At 35.6% G+C, this 19,633-nt stretch overlaps 2 protein-coding genes across 2 annotated transcripts; both read left to right on the plus strand.

Moving 5' to 3' along the window:
- Nucleotides 1–7,513: 7,513 nt before the first annotated feature.
- LOC132063164 (protein PELPK1-like) lies at nucleotides 7,514–9,228 on the plus strand. Its single transcript, XM_059455615.1, has one exon. The coding sequence runs from the start codon at nucleotides 7,591–7,593 to the stop codon at nucleotides 8,851–8,853; it is 1,263 nt and encodes a 420-aa protein (XP_059311598.1). The 5' UTR covers nucleotides 7,514–7,590; the 3' UTR covers nucleotides 8,854–9,228.
- A 4,339-nt stretch (nucleotides 9,229–13,567) lies between these two features.
- LOC132061879 (protein PELPK1-like) lies at nucleotides 13,568–19,143 on the plus strand. The gene is made up of 2 exons (XM_059454562.1): nucleotides 13,568–13,904; nucleotides 18,973–19,143. The coding sequence occupies exons 1-2, from the start codon at nucleotides 13,578–13,580 to the stop codon at nucleotides 19,141–19,143; spliced, it is 498 nt and encodes a 165-aa protein (XP_059310545.1). The 5' UTR covers nucleotides 13,568–13,577.
- The last annotated feature ends 490 nt before the right edge of the window (nucleotides 19,144–19,633 follow it).

Raw genomic sequence — 19,633 nt, forward strand, 5'->3', positions numbered from 1 at the left:
AAGGATTTTTCGACTTTGAATTCTTTTCTATGCAAGTAGAAAACACACTTGTCATTCGTCGCAGGAGCTGTGTAGGCATTTACGACTTAAATGAGTACGGTAGATGATGCAAATTGAAGGTTGACTAGATTTTCTCTTCTATTTATGTGTTTTCAGGTGACTCTCCACAATGATTGTGTGCAAAGTCAGAAATGAACTTAGTTTTGTTTTGATGAGTTCTTACATTTTGACTAGATTTTCTCCAGCCCCAGTTTTAGCCGGCAATGCAAGCTCTGTGAAAAGGTATAATCTCCTTTATTCATGTTTCAGTTATGCTGGATCCACTCTTTTTCTTAATAATGGAGAAATCCTCGAGGGCTGGTTATAGTGAATACACATGAGGGATAACCACCAAAATCTCTGGGGGAAGAGAAAAACAGTTCTTATCCGTTGGCACCATTAAACTATACAGGCTTGTCTGTTTATACTCTACTTACGTCCAATATGGTTTAAAGGGAAAATGCGTTGGTAGAAGTGTCATGGAAAAAATGCACGTCTTGTAGTAAACATAGTTGAATGTTTTGTGTTGCATGCTTTAATAAGAAGCCTAAAATGTGGTTTGGTAGTTGAAATAACTGGTCGGAATAGGCACATGAGAATTCTAGATTTCTAGTTGAAAAAATATATGAGTATTCAACGCAACACTTCAAGGCAGTGGGTGAAGTGTTCTAGGACATCATAAATATTTATGTAAATCCTTGCACAACTAACGAGTGACAAGTATATTTTAACACAATCCCGCATATGTTACCTGGTTCTATGGTTTACATGTGGATAAAGATTTTCTTTTGGTTGCTACTTGCACCTTTTTTTTTTCTTCTGTGAAGGCCGAAGAGTGGATATGAAGGGGAGAGAGAGAGGGGAGAGTGGCATGACAGGCTGATGGTAGAAGGATAACTGTCCAAAGCATAGGAGTAGATAGAGAGAAACAGCTGGGAAGACTGATTTACCAAAAGTTTGAATCTTATTACCATATAAAGAAATATGAGTCTACAACCCAAAACTTTTAAGGCAATGGGTGGAGCGGCCCAAGAAATTATACACGTTCATGTATTTAATTATGTCTTCAACATGACCTCGCACGTTGGGCTTGATTCCTTTTTGTTTTGATAATAGGAGACCGTTGAAGAGGGTGCATTTTTATTTAATTAATTATACCTCAAATCCCTTTTTTATTTCTTTGATTGATGAAGTAATATACATATTTCTATTTCCAGGAACAATCAATTGCTTGTTGGTGAAGTTGCTAATATTCCCATGGATTAAAAGACAGGCTGAAAGGGGAGCAGATTCTTCAGGGTGGCTACAAGGATTATTATACGGAAAAGGCTCAAATATTTTTTATCGAAATGGCTCATTTATGCCATTGAAAGTTTGGCTCAAATATGCCGTTACCTTTTGGCTCATCCATGCCATTATTCACTAACGGTGGTTTTAAAATCAGCTATGCCACGTGGCAAAAATTTATTGGTCCACGTCACTTAAATGAAAACCAGCCAAAATAAATAATTAAACCAACCCGACCCGTTGACCCGACCCACCCATCTTATACCTATTTCTTTGCCCCTCTTTCATTATGTTGTAACAATTAAGCCCTAATCAAACCCATCTGCTCTCCTCTTCTTCCAACATCCATTTCAAGCAAACAAATGTGACTTTCCAACTTTTTTTTGAAGGATTAAAGGAATAGCTCATCAAGGTTAGTTCTTATTTAAAACTCAAAAATGGCTATTTAATGTGGTGGGTGGGGTTTAATGTGGTGGTGTTCGATTTTGGCACGGAAGTTTAGTCCAAATGGTCCCGTAGCTTCATCTGATTTTTTTTTGTGTTGCTTTATGTTTACTTGGAATTTTGTATCTGGGGTGGTGTAAAGATCCAAGCTTTTTGGATTAAACCTTTTCAATTGATGAATTGTAATGTTTTTTTTGCTGAAAAGTTTCAAGAATTTGGAATTTTGAACTAAATTTGGCTTGTATGTCAATTTTTTTGACACTAGACATGTACCAAATTATAGCTTGATTAAACCTTTTCTTGATTTTGGCTTTATTAGTCCCGTAGCTTCATTGGTACATGTCTAGTGTCAAGCTACTCTCTCCTATCCAAATTATATGATGGTGTTCGATTTTGGCACAGAGTTTTAAGATATTCATTTTTGCCTTATGTATTATATCAGTTTGTAATGGAAAAAAGAGTAAATTAATGGTTGAAAGTTAGCTTGATAGAGAAGATGTCACTGTAATTAAATGGATTTGAATTCTTAGATTGGTGAAAGTTGGATAGAGATTTATTTGTGTCTAATATTTTGGAAGGTCCTAAACTAAAGTCTGCTTTTAATTGAATTCATTCTTACAGTTAATATGCTAGTAGTTTATGTAAGTCCTCGATTACAATATCTTTTAGGTTTCTACTGAATGTGGATTATGGAACAGAGTGGTAATAATCTCATCTTCGTGGTCTGGAGCAACACGATTATTCTAAGTAACTTTGGAATAGTTTTATGGCAAGATTAGAATGCTTTATTCTCTTGGACTATTTGTGTTCTTTGTGCTGTTCCTTCATATACTAATAAAGTGAGAGTTGGGCCTCATCACATATCATGTGATCTAAATCCAATATGATGATGTGTGTGGTATTTTGTTATTTAAACACATATAAAGTTGTCAGCTGCAGATAATTGCCTAGAGGTTGCTTTCAGCCTATCTAAAGTTGTCACAAAGTTCTGATAAGCTGGTCCATTTCTTTTTTGCAGTAAATACTTGTGATAAACCAATCAATTAAGAATCTATATATGAGAATCAAAATACCAAGTTGTTATGCAGTAAATGACATTGAATCATGACAACAATACGAAAAGGAGCTTTTTCTTTACTTATTTTGGCTTATGTAAACTCCTCTGTCCTTTATCACCAAACTTCTGTGCTGAGCTTTAAAGGATTGCATAACATCATTTCCTTATATGTTGCTAGTGCTCATCCACTTTGTTCTTATTCGATTGTTCAGAGCCAGAGATGAGGAAGCTGGGGAAATTCCAGTTGCATTTGTCGTCAAGAGAGATTGGTGTGAACTTTCCCAAGCAGATATGAAGACTTTGTTTCTACCAGGTTGTACCATACAAGAAGATTAGAAGGGTTTACTTCAGAGCTTCAATACCCGGTCTGCAGCTGGAAAGATTCTTAGAATGGAGTTGAAGAACTTATAAACACAGAAGAAACCAATGATAGATAAAGATACATTTTTTGTGTTTTCTCATAGATGCAAGTATTTAACTATATATTGGGGAAGCACCAGTTGCCCTTTGGTAATATGTACAAATCTTGATCGATCTTTTGATTTCATGCTGTAGTTGCCATTTAAAGTTGTCAAAATGTATCGGATAATCCCTTTGTCCAAGTATATTGATGTCCGATTTTTGCTTGAAATTGTGTGCAAATGTTTTCTTTACCTCTCAAGTGAGAAATCAGAATCTGGCCCTATGCACTGAAAAATGAATCAACAAAGAAAAATGAACCAACAAACACAAGTCAAGAACTGCAAATATCCCAAATCACAAGGCCTCACCAAACAAACGTTAACAAGACAAGGCTTCATTAACAACATACTTAACATGATTCCATAACACAAAGCTTACTAAAAACATACTTAATATAATTCCACTGTCATTCACAAAATACTTAACTTTACTAATAACATACTTAACATTTGAATGCTAACTTTAAAGGTTAAACTAATTAGAATAACAAGTTAACCACTTTAACCTTTAAATGCTAGGATGTTTGAAATGTTTAAGCATCGAAAAATAAACAACATTCAAATGTTCATCGGTGGTTCTCTTGCCCTTTCTTGACATTCTTGATACGCTTTTAAGTTGTCTTTGTCGGTGAATAAGGCAAATTGGTTGGAGTTGACACTCCGCTTGGATCTCAGTGAATTGAATCCTTCTCAATTGGTGGCCTATCTTGTCTTATAGCGGCAAGATGTATCGGCTCCGATATGACTTTTGGCCTCGATATCGGGTCTTCGTCATCACCAATAGAATGCTATTGATAGTTGAGTACCAATTTGAGTTTCAAACGTTGTTGAGATTGTTGTGTACCAAATTCAAGTTAATTCTTCTTGAGCTGCGGCCGGATTGTTGAGTTCCGTTTGGTGTCCTTCCCCCCTTTGGAACTACAAGCTTTAAATGACAACTTTAACATGGGACATCTTGAAATGAGCTAGAATTAGCTTTAGATAAAGAAATCAAGAAAATACGGGACTAATAAAGCTTGAAGCTTTGAAATCAAATCAAGAAAATGAACGAGAGAGAGATAGAACAACGATAACCGTGAGAACCACGATAAATCATTTAAATTGACTCGCCAAATCAGACTCCTTAAATCCAACAACTTCAAAAAGTAAAATATCATATTAAAGAACTTTATCTAAATGTTTACCTTGTGACAACCCACTTGCATTGTGATTTTGTTCTCCACATTTACTACGTATCATTATTCCTTCCGAATGACTCCATTCACCCCTTCCTCTTACTTGCTTCATCTAACGTTCTATCTATTGCTTTTGGGTCTTCCTGTTTTATGAAAGGGTTCAAAATTTTATGCTTGTATGTCTCCATTGGGTATTGGTTCGTAGAATCTTGTCCCATGGCAACCAACAACCGACCTTGGACTTTTCCTCTGAAAGTACCATCAACCAATAAGTGGTCTCGAGCCACTTTTCCAACTAGCTTCAAAGCATTAAAACACAAGTACATCCTCGAGAACCTCCTTTTACCTTGCTAAAGGCATCTTTTGAAATCGGATTAACCGTTTTAATTCGACCCCATATCTTCAAGCTTGTTAAAATCATCTTTGAAACGCCTTTCTAACTTTTCAAGGCATCAACTTAGTCCTTTTAACCTTGGAACTTGTCACATTCAAATTGAAATCCTTTTCGATTCCATTCTCATGTCATAACATTGTATTTTGGATTGTTTTGCACCTTTCTCTTAAAATCTTCGTGCTAATGTCTTAGCAGCCCTGGATTTTTATAACATGGTTCACAATCATGCTTTGGTTTCAAGGTTTGGATACAAAAAGTGGGCTCTTTTTATCCTTTGAAATAGAACATCTAAAAGGACATCCATCTCTACAAGCATACCTAGCCTAGTGGGATCTGTTTTTTTAATCTTCAAGCCATAACCATTAGCCATTGCATAGTAATTCATTATTCTTCTGATATCGTAAAATGTCATACCCTTCTCCAATTCCTTAAAATTCTCCAACCTATCACTTAGGTTAAAACCCTCACGTTCTTCTTCATGTCATACTCAACATCGGATGGAGCATCAACATGAGAATTAGAGTCCCTAAGACCAAGTTCATCATCGAGATGCTATCTGCATCTACATGATATGTTTCTAAATGTTGAAGAATGTTATGAGTATAATTTGTCAAATTAGTATCATCTACAGCAAACAAGTTAATCTTCCTAAACTCATAACAAAGGAGGCACTGCAAAGCCCTAATACCATCATCTCCATCAATTATGTAGTACCTACCAGATGGTCCAGCAACTAAGAGTTGTTTAACTTTAAAAAAATTCATCTCTTTTTCAAACTCTTCACATAAGTCTTTATAAGACAGCAAATCTGGGTCAAACCCATGCCAATAATGTACCAGATTCTTATTATATAATATCAGTAAAGACCCATTCACCCCCAAAGTTGAATAATACTTCCACTTTGTCAATCATTCTTCAATAAAGTTCACGTGCAAAGAAAAGAATAAAAGAAAAAATGAGGGACCACATCAGCAACATACATAGGAAATACAAAAACGTGAATAAAATATCCTAAAATGACAACACATTTCGGGACAACAGAAGAGAGGAACAACATCATAAAAAGACAGAAACTTTACATATTAAAAACTACTTTTACACCATTTACAGAGACAAAAACGTGAATAAAATACCCTAAAATGACAACACATTTCAGGATCACAAAAGAGAGGAACAAAATCATAAAAAGAATGAAACTTTACATGTTAAACAATAGTTTTATCCCTTTACACCGACAAAAAACGTGAAAACCACATGGCTATGAACCCCACATAGACAGATTCGAACACCACCACATTAAACCCCACCCACCACATTAAATAGCCATTTTTGAGTTTAAATAAGAACTAACCTTGATGAGCTATTCCTTTAATCCTTCAAAAAAAAGTTGGAAAGTCACATTTGTTTGCTTGAAATGGATGTTGGAAGAAGAGGAGAGCAGATGGGTTTGATTAGGGCTTAATTGTTACAACATAATGAAAGAGGGGCAAAGAAATAGGTATAAGAGATGGGTGGGTCAACGAGGTCGGGTTGGTTTAATTAATTTATTTTGGCTTTTTTCATTTAAGTGACGTGGACAATAAATTTTTGCCACGTGGCATGGTATTTTAAAACCACCGTTAGTGAATAATGGCATGGATGAGCCAAAAGGTAACGCGTGGTATTTGTGTGAGCCAAACTTTCCAAGTGGCCGATAGTTCGATGGCATATTTAAGCCTTTTCCGAATATAAACAGTAGCATTGGGAAAGTGCACGTATGATTGTGGAACTCTAGAGTGGATAATCTAGTCTCTATTAAAGACCGGGAACTTTGAAGCTGAATCTCTGCTGGTACTCTATTTATGTTTTTTGTATCAATTATTACTTGTAATACAAATATCGTTGTTCCCTTTGCTGAACCACTAAATGTGATAAAACTGTCAAGTGTGAGATCCGCAGGATCTGGATTTAATATATTCTTTTCAGCTATTGACTTTTTTTCTTGTTCCATTTCTTGGAAAATTGTATAAACTGTCAAAAGTGTTTTCCTTGCATTCCACCATTTTATGTGGAGTAGCAGAGAATAATGTATTCCTAGTTAAAGCCGTTATCATTAGTTTGTGCGCTGTGAACTTGGGCAAGTTCAGTTGTCTCTGTTTGATTCGCTAGACTTGAAGACCACTCTTTTGCCTATCTCTGTTTTTATATCTAAAGAAAGTAACAAAGACTAAACAAATAAGAGGAAGGGTGTCCTTTGGAATTACAATTGTAAGAGCTAGTTTAGAGATGACAATAATGGGTAATATGTTAATAATGAGGTAATTATTCGGTTATACCCACTTCTTGTCACCTATAGTAAACTATTACTCCTAAAGTTCGAAAGAAACTCTTAAAAGTAACCTCTGTGTTGACATTTGCTGTAAAATGTGCCGACTCTTTCTCAAGGAAAATGCAGAAATCCTCTATGCAAAGAATTCTTATCAGGCTGCCAAGCATAACTGTATGTTTGTGACAGCTGTTTAGACTATTATGTAATTAGGTCATCCAGATTGACTTTTGAGGTTACCAGATTAGAAGCTAAATGGATGGGAGGTTCAACTAATCAGGTCCTTATGTAACAAGCAAAATCCTGAAATCCTTGTTGCATGCGTTTTTAAAACCTATATATAGCAACGAAGTTAAATACAATGCTACATCCGAATTACATTGAACTCTTTATACATTCTTCTTTAGTCTTCTAAGATCCGGAGAAAAATGGCTCAACATTACCACTTATCCTCCCTCTTACTACTTGCATTTCTCAATTTATTCTTCATTCATGGCAGCATACCTGGTGCAGCTGCACGCCACCTTCTAGAGGCACCCCTCCCTGAGATACCTAAACCAGAACTCCCAAAAATCCCAGCCTATCCAAAACCTGAAATCCCCAGTGTGCCTAAGCCTGAAATCCCAGAACTACCAAAGCCAAAAGTCCCAGAGATTCCAAAGCCAGAAATTCCAGCTATGCCAAAGCCTGAAATCCTAGAACAACCAAAGCCAAAAGTCCCAGAGATTCCAAAGTCAGAAGTCCCAGCTATGCCAAAGCCTGAAATCCCAGAACAACCAAAGCCAAAAGTCTCGGAGCTACCAAAGCTAAAAGTTCCAACTATGCCAAAGCCTGAAGTACCAGCTACACCAAAGCCTGAAGTCCCAACTATGCCAAAGCCTGAAATCCCAGAACTACCAAAGCCAAAAGTCCCAACTATGCCAAAGCCTGAAATTCCAGAACTACCAAAGCCAAAAGTCTCAGAGCTTCCAAAGCTAAAAGTCCCAACTGTGCCTAAGCCTGAAGTACCAGCTACGCCAAAGCCTGAAATCCCAACTATGCCAAAGCATGAAATCCCAGAACTACCAAAGCCAAAAGTCCCAGAGCTTCCAAAGCCAGAAGTCCCAGCTATGCCAAAGCCTGAAATCCCAGCATTACCAAAGCCAAAAGTCCCGGAGCTTCCAAAGCTAAAAGTCCCAACTATGCCAAAGCCTGAAGTACCAGCTACACCAAAGCCTGAAGTCCCAACTATGCCAAAGCCTGATATCCCAGAACTACCAAAGCCAAAAGTCCCAGAGCTTCAAAAGCCAGAAGTCCCAGCTACGCCAAAACCTGAAACGCCAGAACTACCAAAGCCAAAAGTCCCGGAGCTTCCAAAACTAAAAGTCCCAACTGTGCCAAAAACTGAAGTACCAGCTACACCTCAAATCCCAACTATGCCGAAGCCTGAAATCCCAGAAATTCCAAAGCCAGAAGTCCCAGCTATGCCAAAACCTGAAATCCCAGAACTACCAAAGCCAAAAGTCCCGGAACTTCCAAAGCTTGAAGTCCCAGCTATGCCAAAGCCTGAGGTCCCAACTATGCCAAAGCCTGAAATCCCAGAACTACCAAAGCACAAAGTCCCAGAGCTTCCAAAGCAAGAAGTCCGCCTATGCCAAAGCCTGAAATCCCAGAACTACCAAAGCCAAAAGTCCCGGAGCTTCCAAAGCTAAAAGTCCCAGCTATGCCAAAGCCTGAAATTCCGGAACTGCCTAAACCAACTCTTCCTTCACTTTCTCCACCATACAAACCAGCTACTCCTTGAGTGAATTATATGCTACTGTCTTCTATTAGAAAGTACCAACTGATGGTTTGAGATTTCCATCTCAGTCTATGAAGTTTGCGGCATGGGCCATCCTGACATGGAGATAGTTTGGCACACATATTGGATACTTTCTGCTAGGAGTAGAAATAGTAATTCTTTTATTATAGTATTTGAATTGGATGTACCATGTTTTACGTGTGATTATACTATATGAGTGTTTTATGTACTCTCTATACACTGTAATAAAGCTATGATCTATGTTATTTTGGTTTAGTTCCTGTCATTATATTGGCAATCTCTCTTTTTGCTCAATCCTTATTTGTCCATTCTTTCCCTCTCCTTTTTTCTTTCCTAACCACCTTCTTCCATCACATTTCAAGATTATGGAATAAAGGATGAATTAACATATTTAAGTGCCTCAGAATAGAGTGGACCTCACAATTTAGTGTAGAACCGAACCGATTATTTAGTTATTGTTGCTTTTTGTTCCCTTCATCCTAATGCACATTAATTGGATTCAGTTACAACTATTTCGCCTGCTCTACAGGAAAGATAAGAACAACTTATGCTTCATGCATGTCTAGTTAGCTGGTGCAACTACACAAGCTGCTTTCTAGAGAAGCCACTCCCTCAGATTCCTAGATCAGAATTTCAAATATTCCAGCCTTGCCAAAGCCTGAGATTCTAACTATACCGAAGCGTGAGCTTTCAACCATATCAAAGCCTGAAATCCTATATTACGCCAATGACTGAAGTATTAACTATACCAAAGCCTGAAACTCCAGCCATTCCAAAGCCTGAGATTCTTATTATGTCAAAGCTTACCAAAGCCCGAACTGCCAGCTTTACGTCCCAAATCCTGAGTTGCCAAGTGTGGACTTTGAAATATCTTTCTTCCTTTTTCATTTCTTTGTGGGCTTTGAAATATCATTCTTCCTTTTTCATTTCTTTGATTACTGAAGTATACATATTTCTATTTCCGGGAAACAGTCAACTGCTCGTTGGTGAAGTTACTAAGATTGCCATGGATTAAAAGACAAGCTGAGAGTGGGGCTGATGGTTCATCGTGGCTACAATGATCATATAGACTCCCTCAACATCAAAGCTATATGCAATCAGTGGTGTGCACAAAAATTTTCATAAACGGTGTCGACATTTAAAGGAATAAACAATTGTAGCGACATCATAGTAAAAATATAAGTTAATTACTACAACTCTCTTCGATGAGTTTCATTTTTAAGTACATTCATAATAGTATTATTATTTTTTAATCATAATAGTCTCGTTAGAAAAGGTACAAAGCACCAAACAACTACTCAAAAACTCATCATTCATTCGATTTCGCAAATCAATCTAAATCAACTGCATCGCCAAGAAAGCAGTACATAGAGTCCCAAGTAATTGTAGCGAATAGTTTTCAGAATTAGGATTTGACATGTGGTGAAATAATTGAATCGAAGTAGGTGTTTATAGTTATTTATCGTCCCTTTCGTACACAAAAGTTAATGTGAAGCTCAAAAATTTGAAAATGAAAGACTGAGTAACCGTCGAAGTTTGGGAAGTGGTGTCACTTATTTTTATTTATAATGAAATATTTTCACTTGCAATATTCCACCATATTTTTAATGTGTAATAGCAGAAGGATAATGTATTCCAAGTTAAAGCCATTATTATTAGTTTATGCTCTGTAAACTCGGGCAATTAGTAATGTATTCCAAGTTAGAGCCATTATTATTAGTTTATGCTCTGTAAACTCAGGCAAGTTGAATTGCCTGTTTTTGATTCGCTAGACTTGAAGTGTCACTCTTTTGCCTACCTCTGTTTTACTACTATATACAAGGGAGAACATCCATTTTTTGTAGTCTTTGGATGAATTTTTTTTACTCTTTTTACCGCTAATTGAAGTTTTAATGGCTTTGTGAATCTTCACACATTTTGATAAATTTCGAGAACTTTAAAGACTTTTTCATGCCACTAAAAATGATGACGTTATGAAAAAAGTCATAGTGGCCCCCACAAAGCATACTCATACATATTTGAGTCTTTTAGTTAGAAATATTATTAAACTTGTTTCAAATTATGTTTTTCCTTAAGAATTAGGTAGACGCATATAGAATTATCATATCATTCAAATTCTATCATAATATAGGCTTGATTATTGAATTAAAAATATTATTCTTATAATACGATTTATTATTTATTGATGTTAACATTATCATTTGCTATTTTAATTTTTTTATTCGTCTATTTAGTAATTTCTTTCTAATATTCTCCTACAATCTTACGCCGTACATGATGGTAAACATAATTTACATAGATTTCACTTAAGTTGGATTAAGTTTAAATTCAGAGAATAAATATAAATAACATATATCATTGTTAAATACTTAAAATTAAAATGTAAATTATAGCCCCTCTGTATCAATTGAAAAATGAATTCCGAAATACGGTAGTTAATTAATTAAATTTTACGTGCGCACACTTTTAACATAAAATTTATTTAAATATTATTTTTATATATTTTCTGAAAATGTTTGAAAAAATAATGTAGTTAAAGAAAATACAATTTGATCTTTAAACGGCAATAATACTAGACAATTGCCAAAAAAATATTTTTTATTTTTAAAAAATATTAAAGTATTTTGCAAATATCGGATTATCAATATTTTATATAGTTTAAGACAAAATCGTTGAGTTCAACATGAAAAAGTTATTACAACATAGATTTCATAAAATGGTTCATTAAATTAGGAAAAGGGAAAAAATGTTATTTTTTTACATGCATCTTTTGGAAGGTAGAAGAAAGCTTAAAGTCAAAACAATTTCATTCTATTGACTTTTCAGTATTTTTTGTGTGATTTAATTTGAAAGAATAGCTACAAAAAATTCTTTTAATATCAAGGCGTTTAATCATTTATTTTATTTTTAAGTTAACTTTATTGATCTCATCATGCAACAATATTTGCTCAGCAAATATTTTTGACATTAATTGAACACTGTAATATCTTTGGTCAAAAAAATTAAGTTAGTCAATATGGGTTCAATTCAAAGAAACAAATGAAATTAATTTAACATATGAAAAACTCAATTTGGATCATCAGAGATTTTAATCTCAAAAAATTTAAGTAAAATAGAAATTAGAAGTTCTTTCAAATATTTGATTTTAAAAAAAAATCTAATATATAAACTAAGAAAATTACTTTGCTTCAACTTTCAGGTACATTTTTGTACTTTTGTAATTATAGAAGTCTTTCGAAATTTTGTAATTTAGAAGTCTTTCGAAAGTATCAATATGATGTTAAAAAAACAAAGAAATAAGAGCAGAAAAATTTTAAAAATATCTACAAATTAAATTTTTAACGTCGGTTTGAGCTCGGACTTAGCACGGGCCAAATGACACTAGTTTATATATAAAGAAAGAAAATAACAAAGACAGATAAATAAGAGAAAGGAAGTCATTTAGTAGGCGTTTGGCTGTGAAAACCAAATATTTTCACTTTTTTTTGAAATTTTGAAGTTGGAATTGTGTTTGGTTATAGTTTTTACAAAGAATATTTCGTTGTTTGAATGTACTGAAAATGAAAACATCGTTTTAGGTGTTTTTAAGTTCCAAATACAACTTGAGTTGTATTTGGAATTTCGTGGTCAAAAGCTGATTTTCAAATAAAATGAAAAAAAAATTGCGAAAAAAGTGAAAAATTCTCATTACAATTCTAATAGATATATTGGAAATGACAATAATGGGTAATATGAGAATAATGAGGTAATTTTTCGATTTCTTGTCACCATTTCCTCATGTTGCATCATCGAATGGTGACGTTGGCCAGCAAAACATTACTCCTACAGCTCGTAAAAAACTCTAAACAAAACCTCTGTGTTTTGACATTTGCCGTAAAATGCGAATCCACTATCAGGATGCCAGCATAACCTATATGTTTGTGATAGGTTTAGACTATTATGTAATTAGGTCATCCAGATTGACTTTTGAGGTACCAGATTAAAAGCTAAGTGGATGAGCAGTTCAACTACACAGGTCCTTACGTAACAAGCAAAAGCCTGAAGTCTATGTTGCATGCACTTTTAAAACCTATATATATAGCAATGAATTAAAGCCAATAGCACATCCAAGTAAAATCGACTCTATACACATTCTTCTTTAAGCTTTAAGCTTCTACGATCCCCACAAAAATGGCTCACCATTACAACCTATCCTTCCTCTTACTACTTGCATTTCTCAATTTATGCTTCATGAATGGCCACATAACTGGTGCAACTGCACGTCGCCTTCTAGAGACGCCTCTCCCTGAGATTCCTAAACCTGAACTCCCAAAAGCTCCGGCCTTGCCGAAGCCTGAGCTTCCAACCTTACCAAAGCCTGAGATCCCTACCGTTCCAAAGCCTGAGATTCCTATTATGCCAAAACCTGAAGTACCAGCTGTGCCAAAGCCCGAGCTACCGCCTTGCCCCAAAGCCCGAATTACCGATTGTGCCAAAGCCTGAAATTCCAGCTGTGCCAAAACCCGAGCTTCCTGCTATGCCAAAACCTGAGATTCCAACAATGCCAAAACCCGAGCTTCCTCCCTTGAAAAAGCGTAAATTCCAGCAGTGCCAAAAACTGAGGTTCCTCCAACTATGAAAAAGCCTGAAGTTCCAGCTGTGCCAAAGCCTGAGATCCCGACTATGCCAAAGCCAGAAATCCCAGAACTACCAAAGTCAAAAGTCCCAGAGCTTCCAAAGCCAGAAGTCCCAGCTGTGCCAAAGCCAGAAATCCCAGAACTACCAAAGCCAGAAGTCCCAGAGCTTCCAAAGCTAGAAGTCCCAGTTGTGCCAAAGCCTGAGATCCCGACTATGCCAAAGCCAGAATTACCAAAGCAAAAAGTCCCAGAGATTCCAAAGCTAGAAGTTCCGGCTGTGCCAAAGCCTGAGATCCCGGCTATGCCAAAGCCAGAAATCCCAAACGTGACCAAAGCCAAAAGTCCCAGCCATGCCAAAGCCTGAAATCCCAAAACTGCCTAAACCAACTTTTCCTTCACTTTCTCCACCACATAAACCCGCTACTCCTTGAGTAAATTAGAAGTTACTATCTCTCCATCAAAGTACCCAACTGATGTTTTGAGTTTTTCATGAAGTTTGCGGCATGGGCCATGACATGGAGATCGTATTGGATACTTTCTGCTGGGAGTAGAAATCGTAATTCTTTCATAATATTTGAGTTGGATGTACCATGTTTGTCGTATCATTATATTATATGAGTGTTTTATGTACTTTCTATTCAGTGTAATAAAGCTATGATCTATTTACTTTGGTTTAGTTCCTATCATTGGCCATCTCTGTTTTTGCTCAATCGTTGTGTGTCCTCTCTTTTCCTCTCCATTTTCCTTTCCTAATTTTTAGTAACCAGTTTCTTCCATCACATTTTAAGAGTGTGGAATAAATGATGAATTAGCATATTTAAGTGCCGGTTGAATAATCTATTCCACAAACACCTCTCACGTTTTAGTGTATTTCAGAACCAAACTAATGATTTAACTATTGTTGCCTTCCAATAGTTTTAACATATGAGCTAACTAAAAATGCATAATAAACAGAAGAAATTGTAAAAAGATGAATGTTTTTTGTTTCGATTTCTTTTCCACCCAAGTCCCAAAGACCAAAAAAAAAAAAAAAAAAAAAAAAAAAAGAAAGAAAGGAAAAAGAAAAAAGAATACTCTGTGTATTAGATCTAGGAATTTAATGAACGAGATTTTCCTTGTCTTCCAGTTCACTCTTGGCTATAAATAAATATACTGCAAATCTCTTTGTTTCCGCTGTTGAAAAAACCAAAATATGATAAATCTTTAAAGTGTGAGCTTTGCCAATTTGTTAATATATGAATGTTACAATCTAATAATATTTTGCTTCAACCATAGCTATGGTAGTCCCTACCAAAGGCGACTTATTTCTAGTGTTGGTGTATATGGCAGTTTAATATTAAAATAATAATATATCATGGTCTCTATTATTCAATGATCTAAATTGGTCATTAAAATTTCATTTAACCATTCTCCCATGTTTCTACCACTTTAACGCCCACTACTTAAAACACTAAATTATCCACCAGTGACCAGCCCATGTTCTCACATGATTATCAATTTTATTACCTTACTAACTCCTAATTTATTTTATGGGAGGTTTCTCACACCTGTAAATATGTGCCATTCTACCTTAATGATGAGTGAAAAATATGGTGGAGTGCATGAAAAAGTGAGGTTATTTTGTGAAGAAGAAGAGTTTTATTTTTTTAAAGGTGTTTTTGTGGTGGACCTTTGGATTTAACAATTAGTCCGGAATTTATTCAAGTTATACCACGTATTCTGGCAGCGCCTGTCAGATCCCGAAAGAACAAGTCAAGAGTATTATTCTTTGAACCAGTGAATTTTCTCAACAATAAGCTTGAATCTCTTTAAAAAGAATGAGATATCAACGCCTCAGCCTGAAAAAAAAAATGTTAATTTTTGTTTTTGTTTTTCAACTAGAATTGTATTTTCACGAACAATTTTAAGGACATTCATGGCTACGAAAAATCTCCGGATATAAATGTGGGAGATATACACAAGTCATTCTTTTACAACATCACTCACCTCATTGTATAATGCAACTGTTCTTTTACCTGGATTTGATATTCTATATTTCTATTCATTCAGCTTTTGACTATTTTTTTCCCATTTCTTGAAAACTTTGTCAAAAGTGTTTCACTTACAGTCCACCATTTTTATGTGGAGTAGCAGAGAATAATGTATTCCATGTTAAATCGATTATCATTAGTTTATGCTCTATAAACTCAGGCAAGTTCAATTGTCTGTTTTTGATTCGCTAGACTTGAAGTGTCACTCTTTTGCCTACCTCTGCTTCTATATGTAAAAAAGATAAGAGGACGAAACAAATACTCCATGCGTCCCAATTTATGTGGCACATAGTCAAATGAGTTTTTCTTTGACCGCCATATTTTCATATTCTTAAATATTTTGAATTGTCAATTACTGTAACTTATATTACTTTTTGTGTAAGAATCCAAATATATAAATTTTATTTCAAAAAAAATTTATAATACTATATTCGAATTCACGGTCAAAATTAAAAAAAAATAATTCTCAAAATCCAAACAGTACCACGAAAATTGAGACGAAGAGAGTAAGTGAATAGAATAATTACCTCATCATTCGCATATAGTTTAAGATGACAATAATGGGTAGTAATATGCGAATAATGAGGTAATTATTCAATAATACCGTCACCCATTTCCTCATGTTGCATACTCTAATTGTGATGTTAACTAATAAAACGTTGGTCCTAAAGCTCCAAATTAACCTTTCTGTTTTGACATCTGCAGTAATGTGAATCCATGACTTTTTCTCTTTTTTAAGGAAATGAAATCAGCTAAGCAAAGGATTCTAATCAGGCTGCCTGTATAACCTATATGTTTGTGTCAGGGTTTTACTATTATGTAATTAGGTCATCCAGATTGATTTTGAGGTTACCAAATTAGAAACTAGATGGATAGGGCGTTCAACTAAACAGGTCCATACGTGACAAACAAAAGTCCTGAAGTCCTTGTTGTATTCATTTTTAAATCCTATAAATAAATAGCAACAGACTTAGGGTGTGTTTGGCAGTGGCGGAGCCAGGATTTTCATTAAGGGGGTTCAAAAATATAAAAGAGTAAGAAACGAAAAAGCCAAGGGGGTTCAACATCTACTATTTATATATAAAAAATAATTTTAACCTTATATATACATGGTAATTTTTCGCCGAAGGGGGTTCGGGTGAACACCCTGGCCACCACTTGGCTCCGCCCCTGGTGTTTGGTATGATGGAAGATGTTTTCATGGAAAATATTTTCCTAGAAAATGATTTTTTGGAAAACAAGTGATTTTCCTACTTATTTTCTTGTGTTTGGTTGGATGTGGAAAATATTTTCCGGAAAACATTTTCTAGTGTTTGGTTTGACGTAAATACTAATCACCCCCCCCCCCCTAATTCCAACCTTCCCTACTACCCCACCCCGCATTTTGGAAAAGATGCTACTTTCACAAAGTGGTTATTTTTATAAGATAATCAAATATGTGCACACCTTTGTAAGTGACCTTTTTCGAATACAACAAAAAAAAAAATGACAACTATGCACTTTGAAAGACAACCCAAAAAAGTGACTATGTTTGTAAACTAGTTTTTTTTTTTAAAAGTGACAAAAATGGCTATTTTTTGTAAATTGACCTTTTTGGAAAATGACATAAAAATAGATATTTTTGCAAAAATTATTTCTTGCAAAACGACTGAAAATGTAAATTTACAAAAATAGCAATTTTTTTTCATTTTTCAAAAAAGGCTACTTTAAAAAAGTGGCCACTATCTTAGAAAGGGCACATTGCAAAAATGGTTATTTTAATACTTTCACAAAGAGGCTATTTTGAAAAATGGATACTTTTGCAAAGTAGTTAGTTTTTAAGAGTAACTACTTTCACAAAATGACTATTTATGAAAATTGACTACTTTCAAAAAGTGACTATGTTTAAAAAGTATCTACTTTCACAAAGTGGCTATTTTCTAAAAGTGACTACTTTTACAAAGTGACTATTTTTGAAAAGTAGCTACTTTTCGTTAGTAATATTTTTGAAAAACGGTTAATTTTGTAAAGTTACTACTTTCACAAAGTGCCTAGTTTTGCAAAGTTGAGAGATAGGGGGTGGTGGCAAGGAGGTGAGAGGTAGGTGGTTATAGGGGTGGGGAGGGTGGGGAGGAGGTAGTGAGGGAGGAGGGGTAGGGGTAGGGGTAGGGGTAGGAGGGGTTGGCTAAGTGGTGGGGTGGGGGTGGGGGTGGGGGTGGGGGTAGTAGAGGTGTAAGAGGGTAGTGTATGGGGTGGGGAGTAGGAGTTCGGGGGTAGCGGGGTGTGGGAAGGTCGAGGGGTAGGGGTTGGGGATGTTGGGTGGGTGGGAAGGAGACAATGAACTTGCAATGTTACTTGTGGAACTTGTTTTCCTTACTTCTATTAAGGAAGTCATTTCCCTCATTTTCAAGGAACTTGTTTTCCTAGAGAAAATGTTTCCCAAGACATTTTGACCAACCAAATATGAGAAAATTGGAAAACATTTTTTAGAAAATATTTTCTTCCATACCAAACACACTCTTAAAGCTAATACCACATCCGAATCATATCGACTCTATTCACATTCTTCATTAAGCTTATATGATGCTTAAAAAATGGCCAAGCATTACCATTTGTCCTCCCTCTTATTAGTTGCATTTCTCAACTTATGCTTCATGAATGGCCACATAATCGATGCAACTACATGTCGCCGGCTAGAGACGTGCCTCTCTGAGATTCCTAAACCAGAATTTCCGAAAGTTCCAGCCTTGCCAAAGCCTAAAATCCCAAATGTGCCGAAGCTTGAACTTCCAACCATACCAAAGCGTGAGATTCCTACCATTCTGAAGCCCGAGGTTCCTATTATGTCAAAAGCTGAAGTACCAACTGTGCCAAAGCCTGAGCTATCAATTGCCCCAAAACCTGAATTACCGACTTTGCCAAAGCTTGAGATCCCAGTTGTGCCAAAATTCGAGCTTCCAGCTATGCCAAAGCAATATTCCACCACTGCCAAAAACCGTGTTTCCTTCCTTGAAAAATCCAGAAATCCCAGCAGTGGCAAAGACTATGGTTCCTCCAACCATGAAAAAGCCTGAAGTTCCAACTGCGCTCAAGCTTGAATTACCGACTTTGCCAAAGCCTGAGATCCCAACTATGCCAAAACCAGAGTTTCCTCCCTTGGAAAATCCACAAATTCCCGCAATGCCAAAGACTGAGGTTCATCCAGTTATGAAAAAATCTGAAGTTCCAACTTTACCAAAGCCCGAGATCCCAGCTATGCCAAAGTCAAAAATCCCAGAACTACCAAAGCCAAAAGTCCCTGAACTTCCAAAACCATAAATTCAAATAGTGCCAAAGCCTAAGATCCCCGTTATGCCAAAGCCAGAAATCCCAGAACTATCAAAGCCAAAAGTCCCAGAGCTTCCAAAGCCAGAAGTACCAACTATGTCAAAGCCTGAGATTATGTCAAAGCTGGAAATCCCAGAACTACCAAAGATAAAAGTCCTAGAGCTTCCAAAGCTAGAAGTACCAGATGTAGAGGTGTTCATGGTTTGGTTTAGGTCGGTTATTGATTAAAACCATAACCAAACCAATTTAGTCGGTTTTTAAATGTCTAAAACCATAACCAAACCAAATAAAATAATAACCACCGGTTTGGTTATTGTCGGTTTGGTTCGATTTTTCGGTTTATGACTAGCAGCCATGAGACTTATCAGTAAAACATTAAAAAGTTGAAAAAGACATGTCTATTTTTTTTTTGTTCAAACGATAACTTTTATTTATAGTTTAAGGTGGAACATACATCATAGAAACATTTTCACTATTAGTGATAGTGTAGTACTCAAGTTACCCAAATTTGCCATACTATTACATATAGAGCTAAAAGCTAACTTAGTAGTGGCTGCACCATTTTTGTCATCTTAATACACATACTTGGAAATAAAGTAGAGCATAGGAGCTTTTAGTTGTTGTTACAAACATACATATTAACTAAGCATAAAGACTACCTAAAATTAAAATTAAAATATATGAAATTAAAAAAAACTTTGTGTAATGATCCCAAACT

Source organism: Lycium ferocissimum, chromosome 7 (genome assembly GCF_029784015.1).
Source record: "Lycium ferocissimum isolate CSIRO_LF1 chromosome 7, AGI_CSIRO_Lferr_CH_V1, whole genome shotgun sequence".
NCBI classification, from domain to species: domain Eukaryota; kingdom Viridiplantae; phylum Streptophyta; class Magnoliopsida; order Solanales; family Solanaceae; genus Lycium; species Lycium ferocissimum.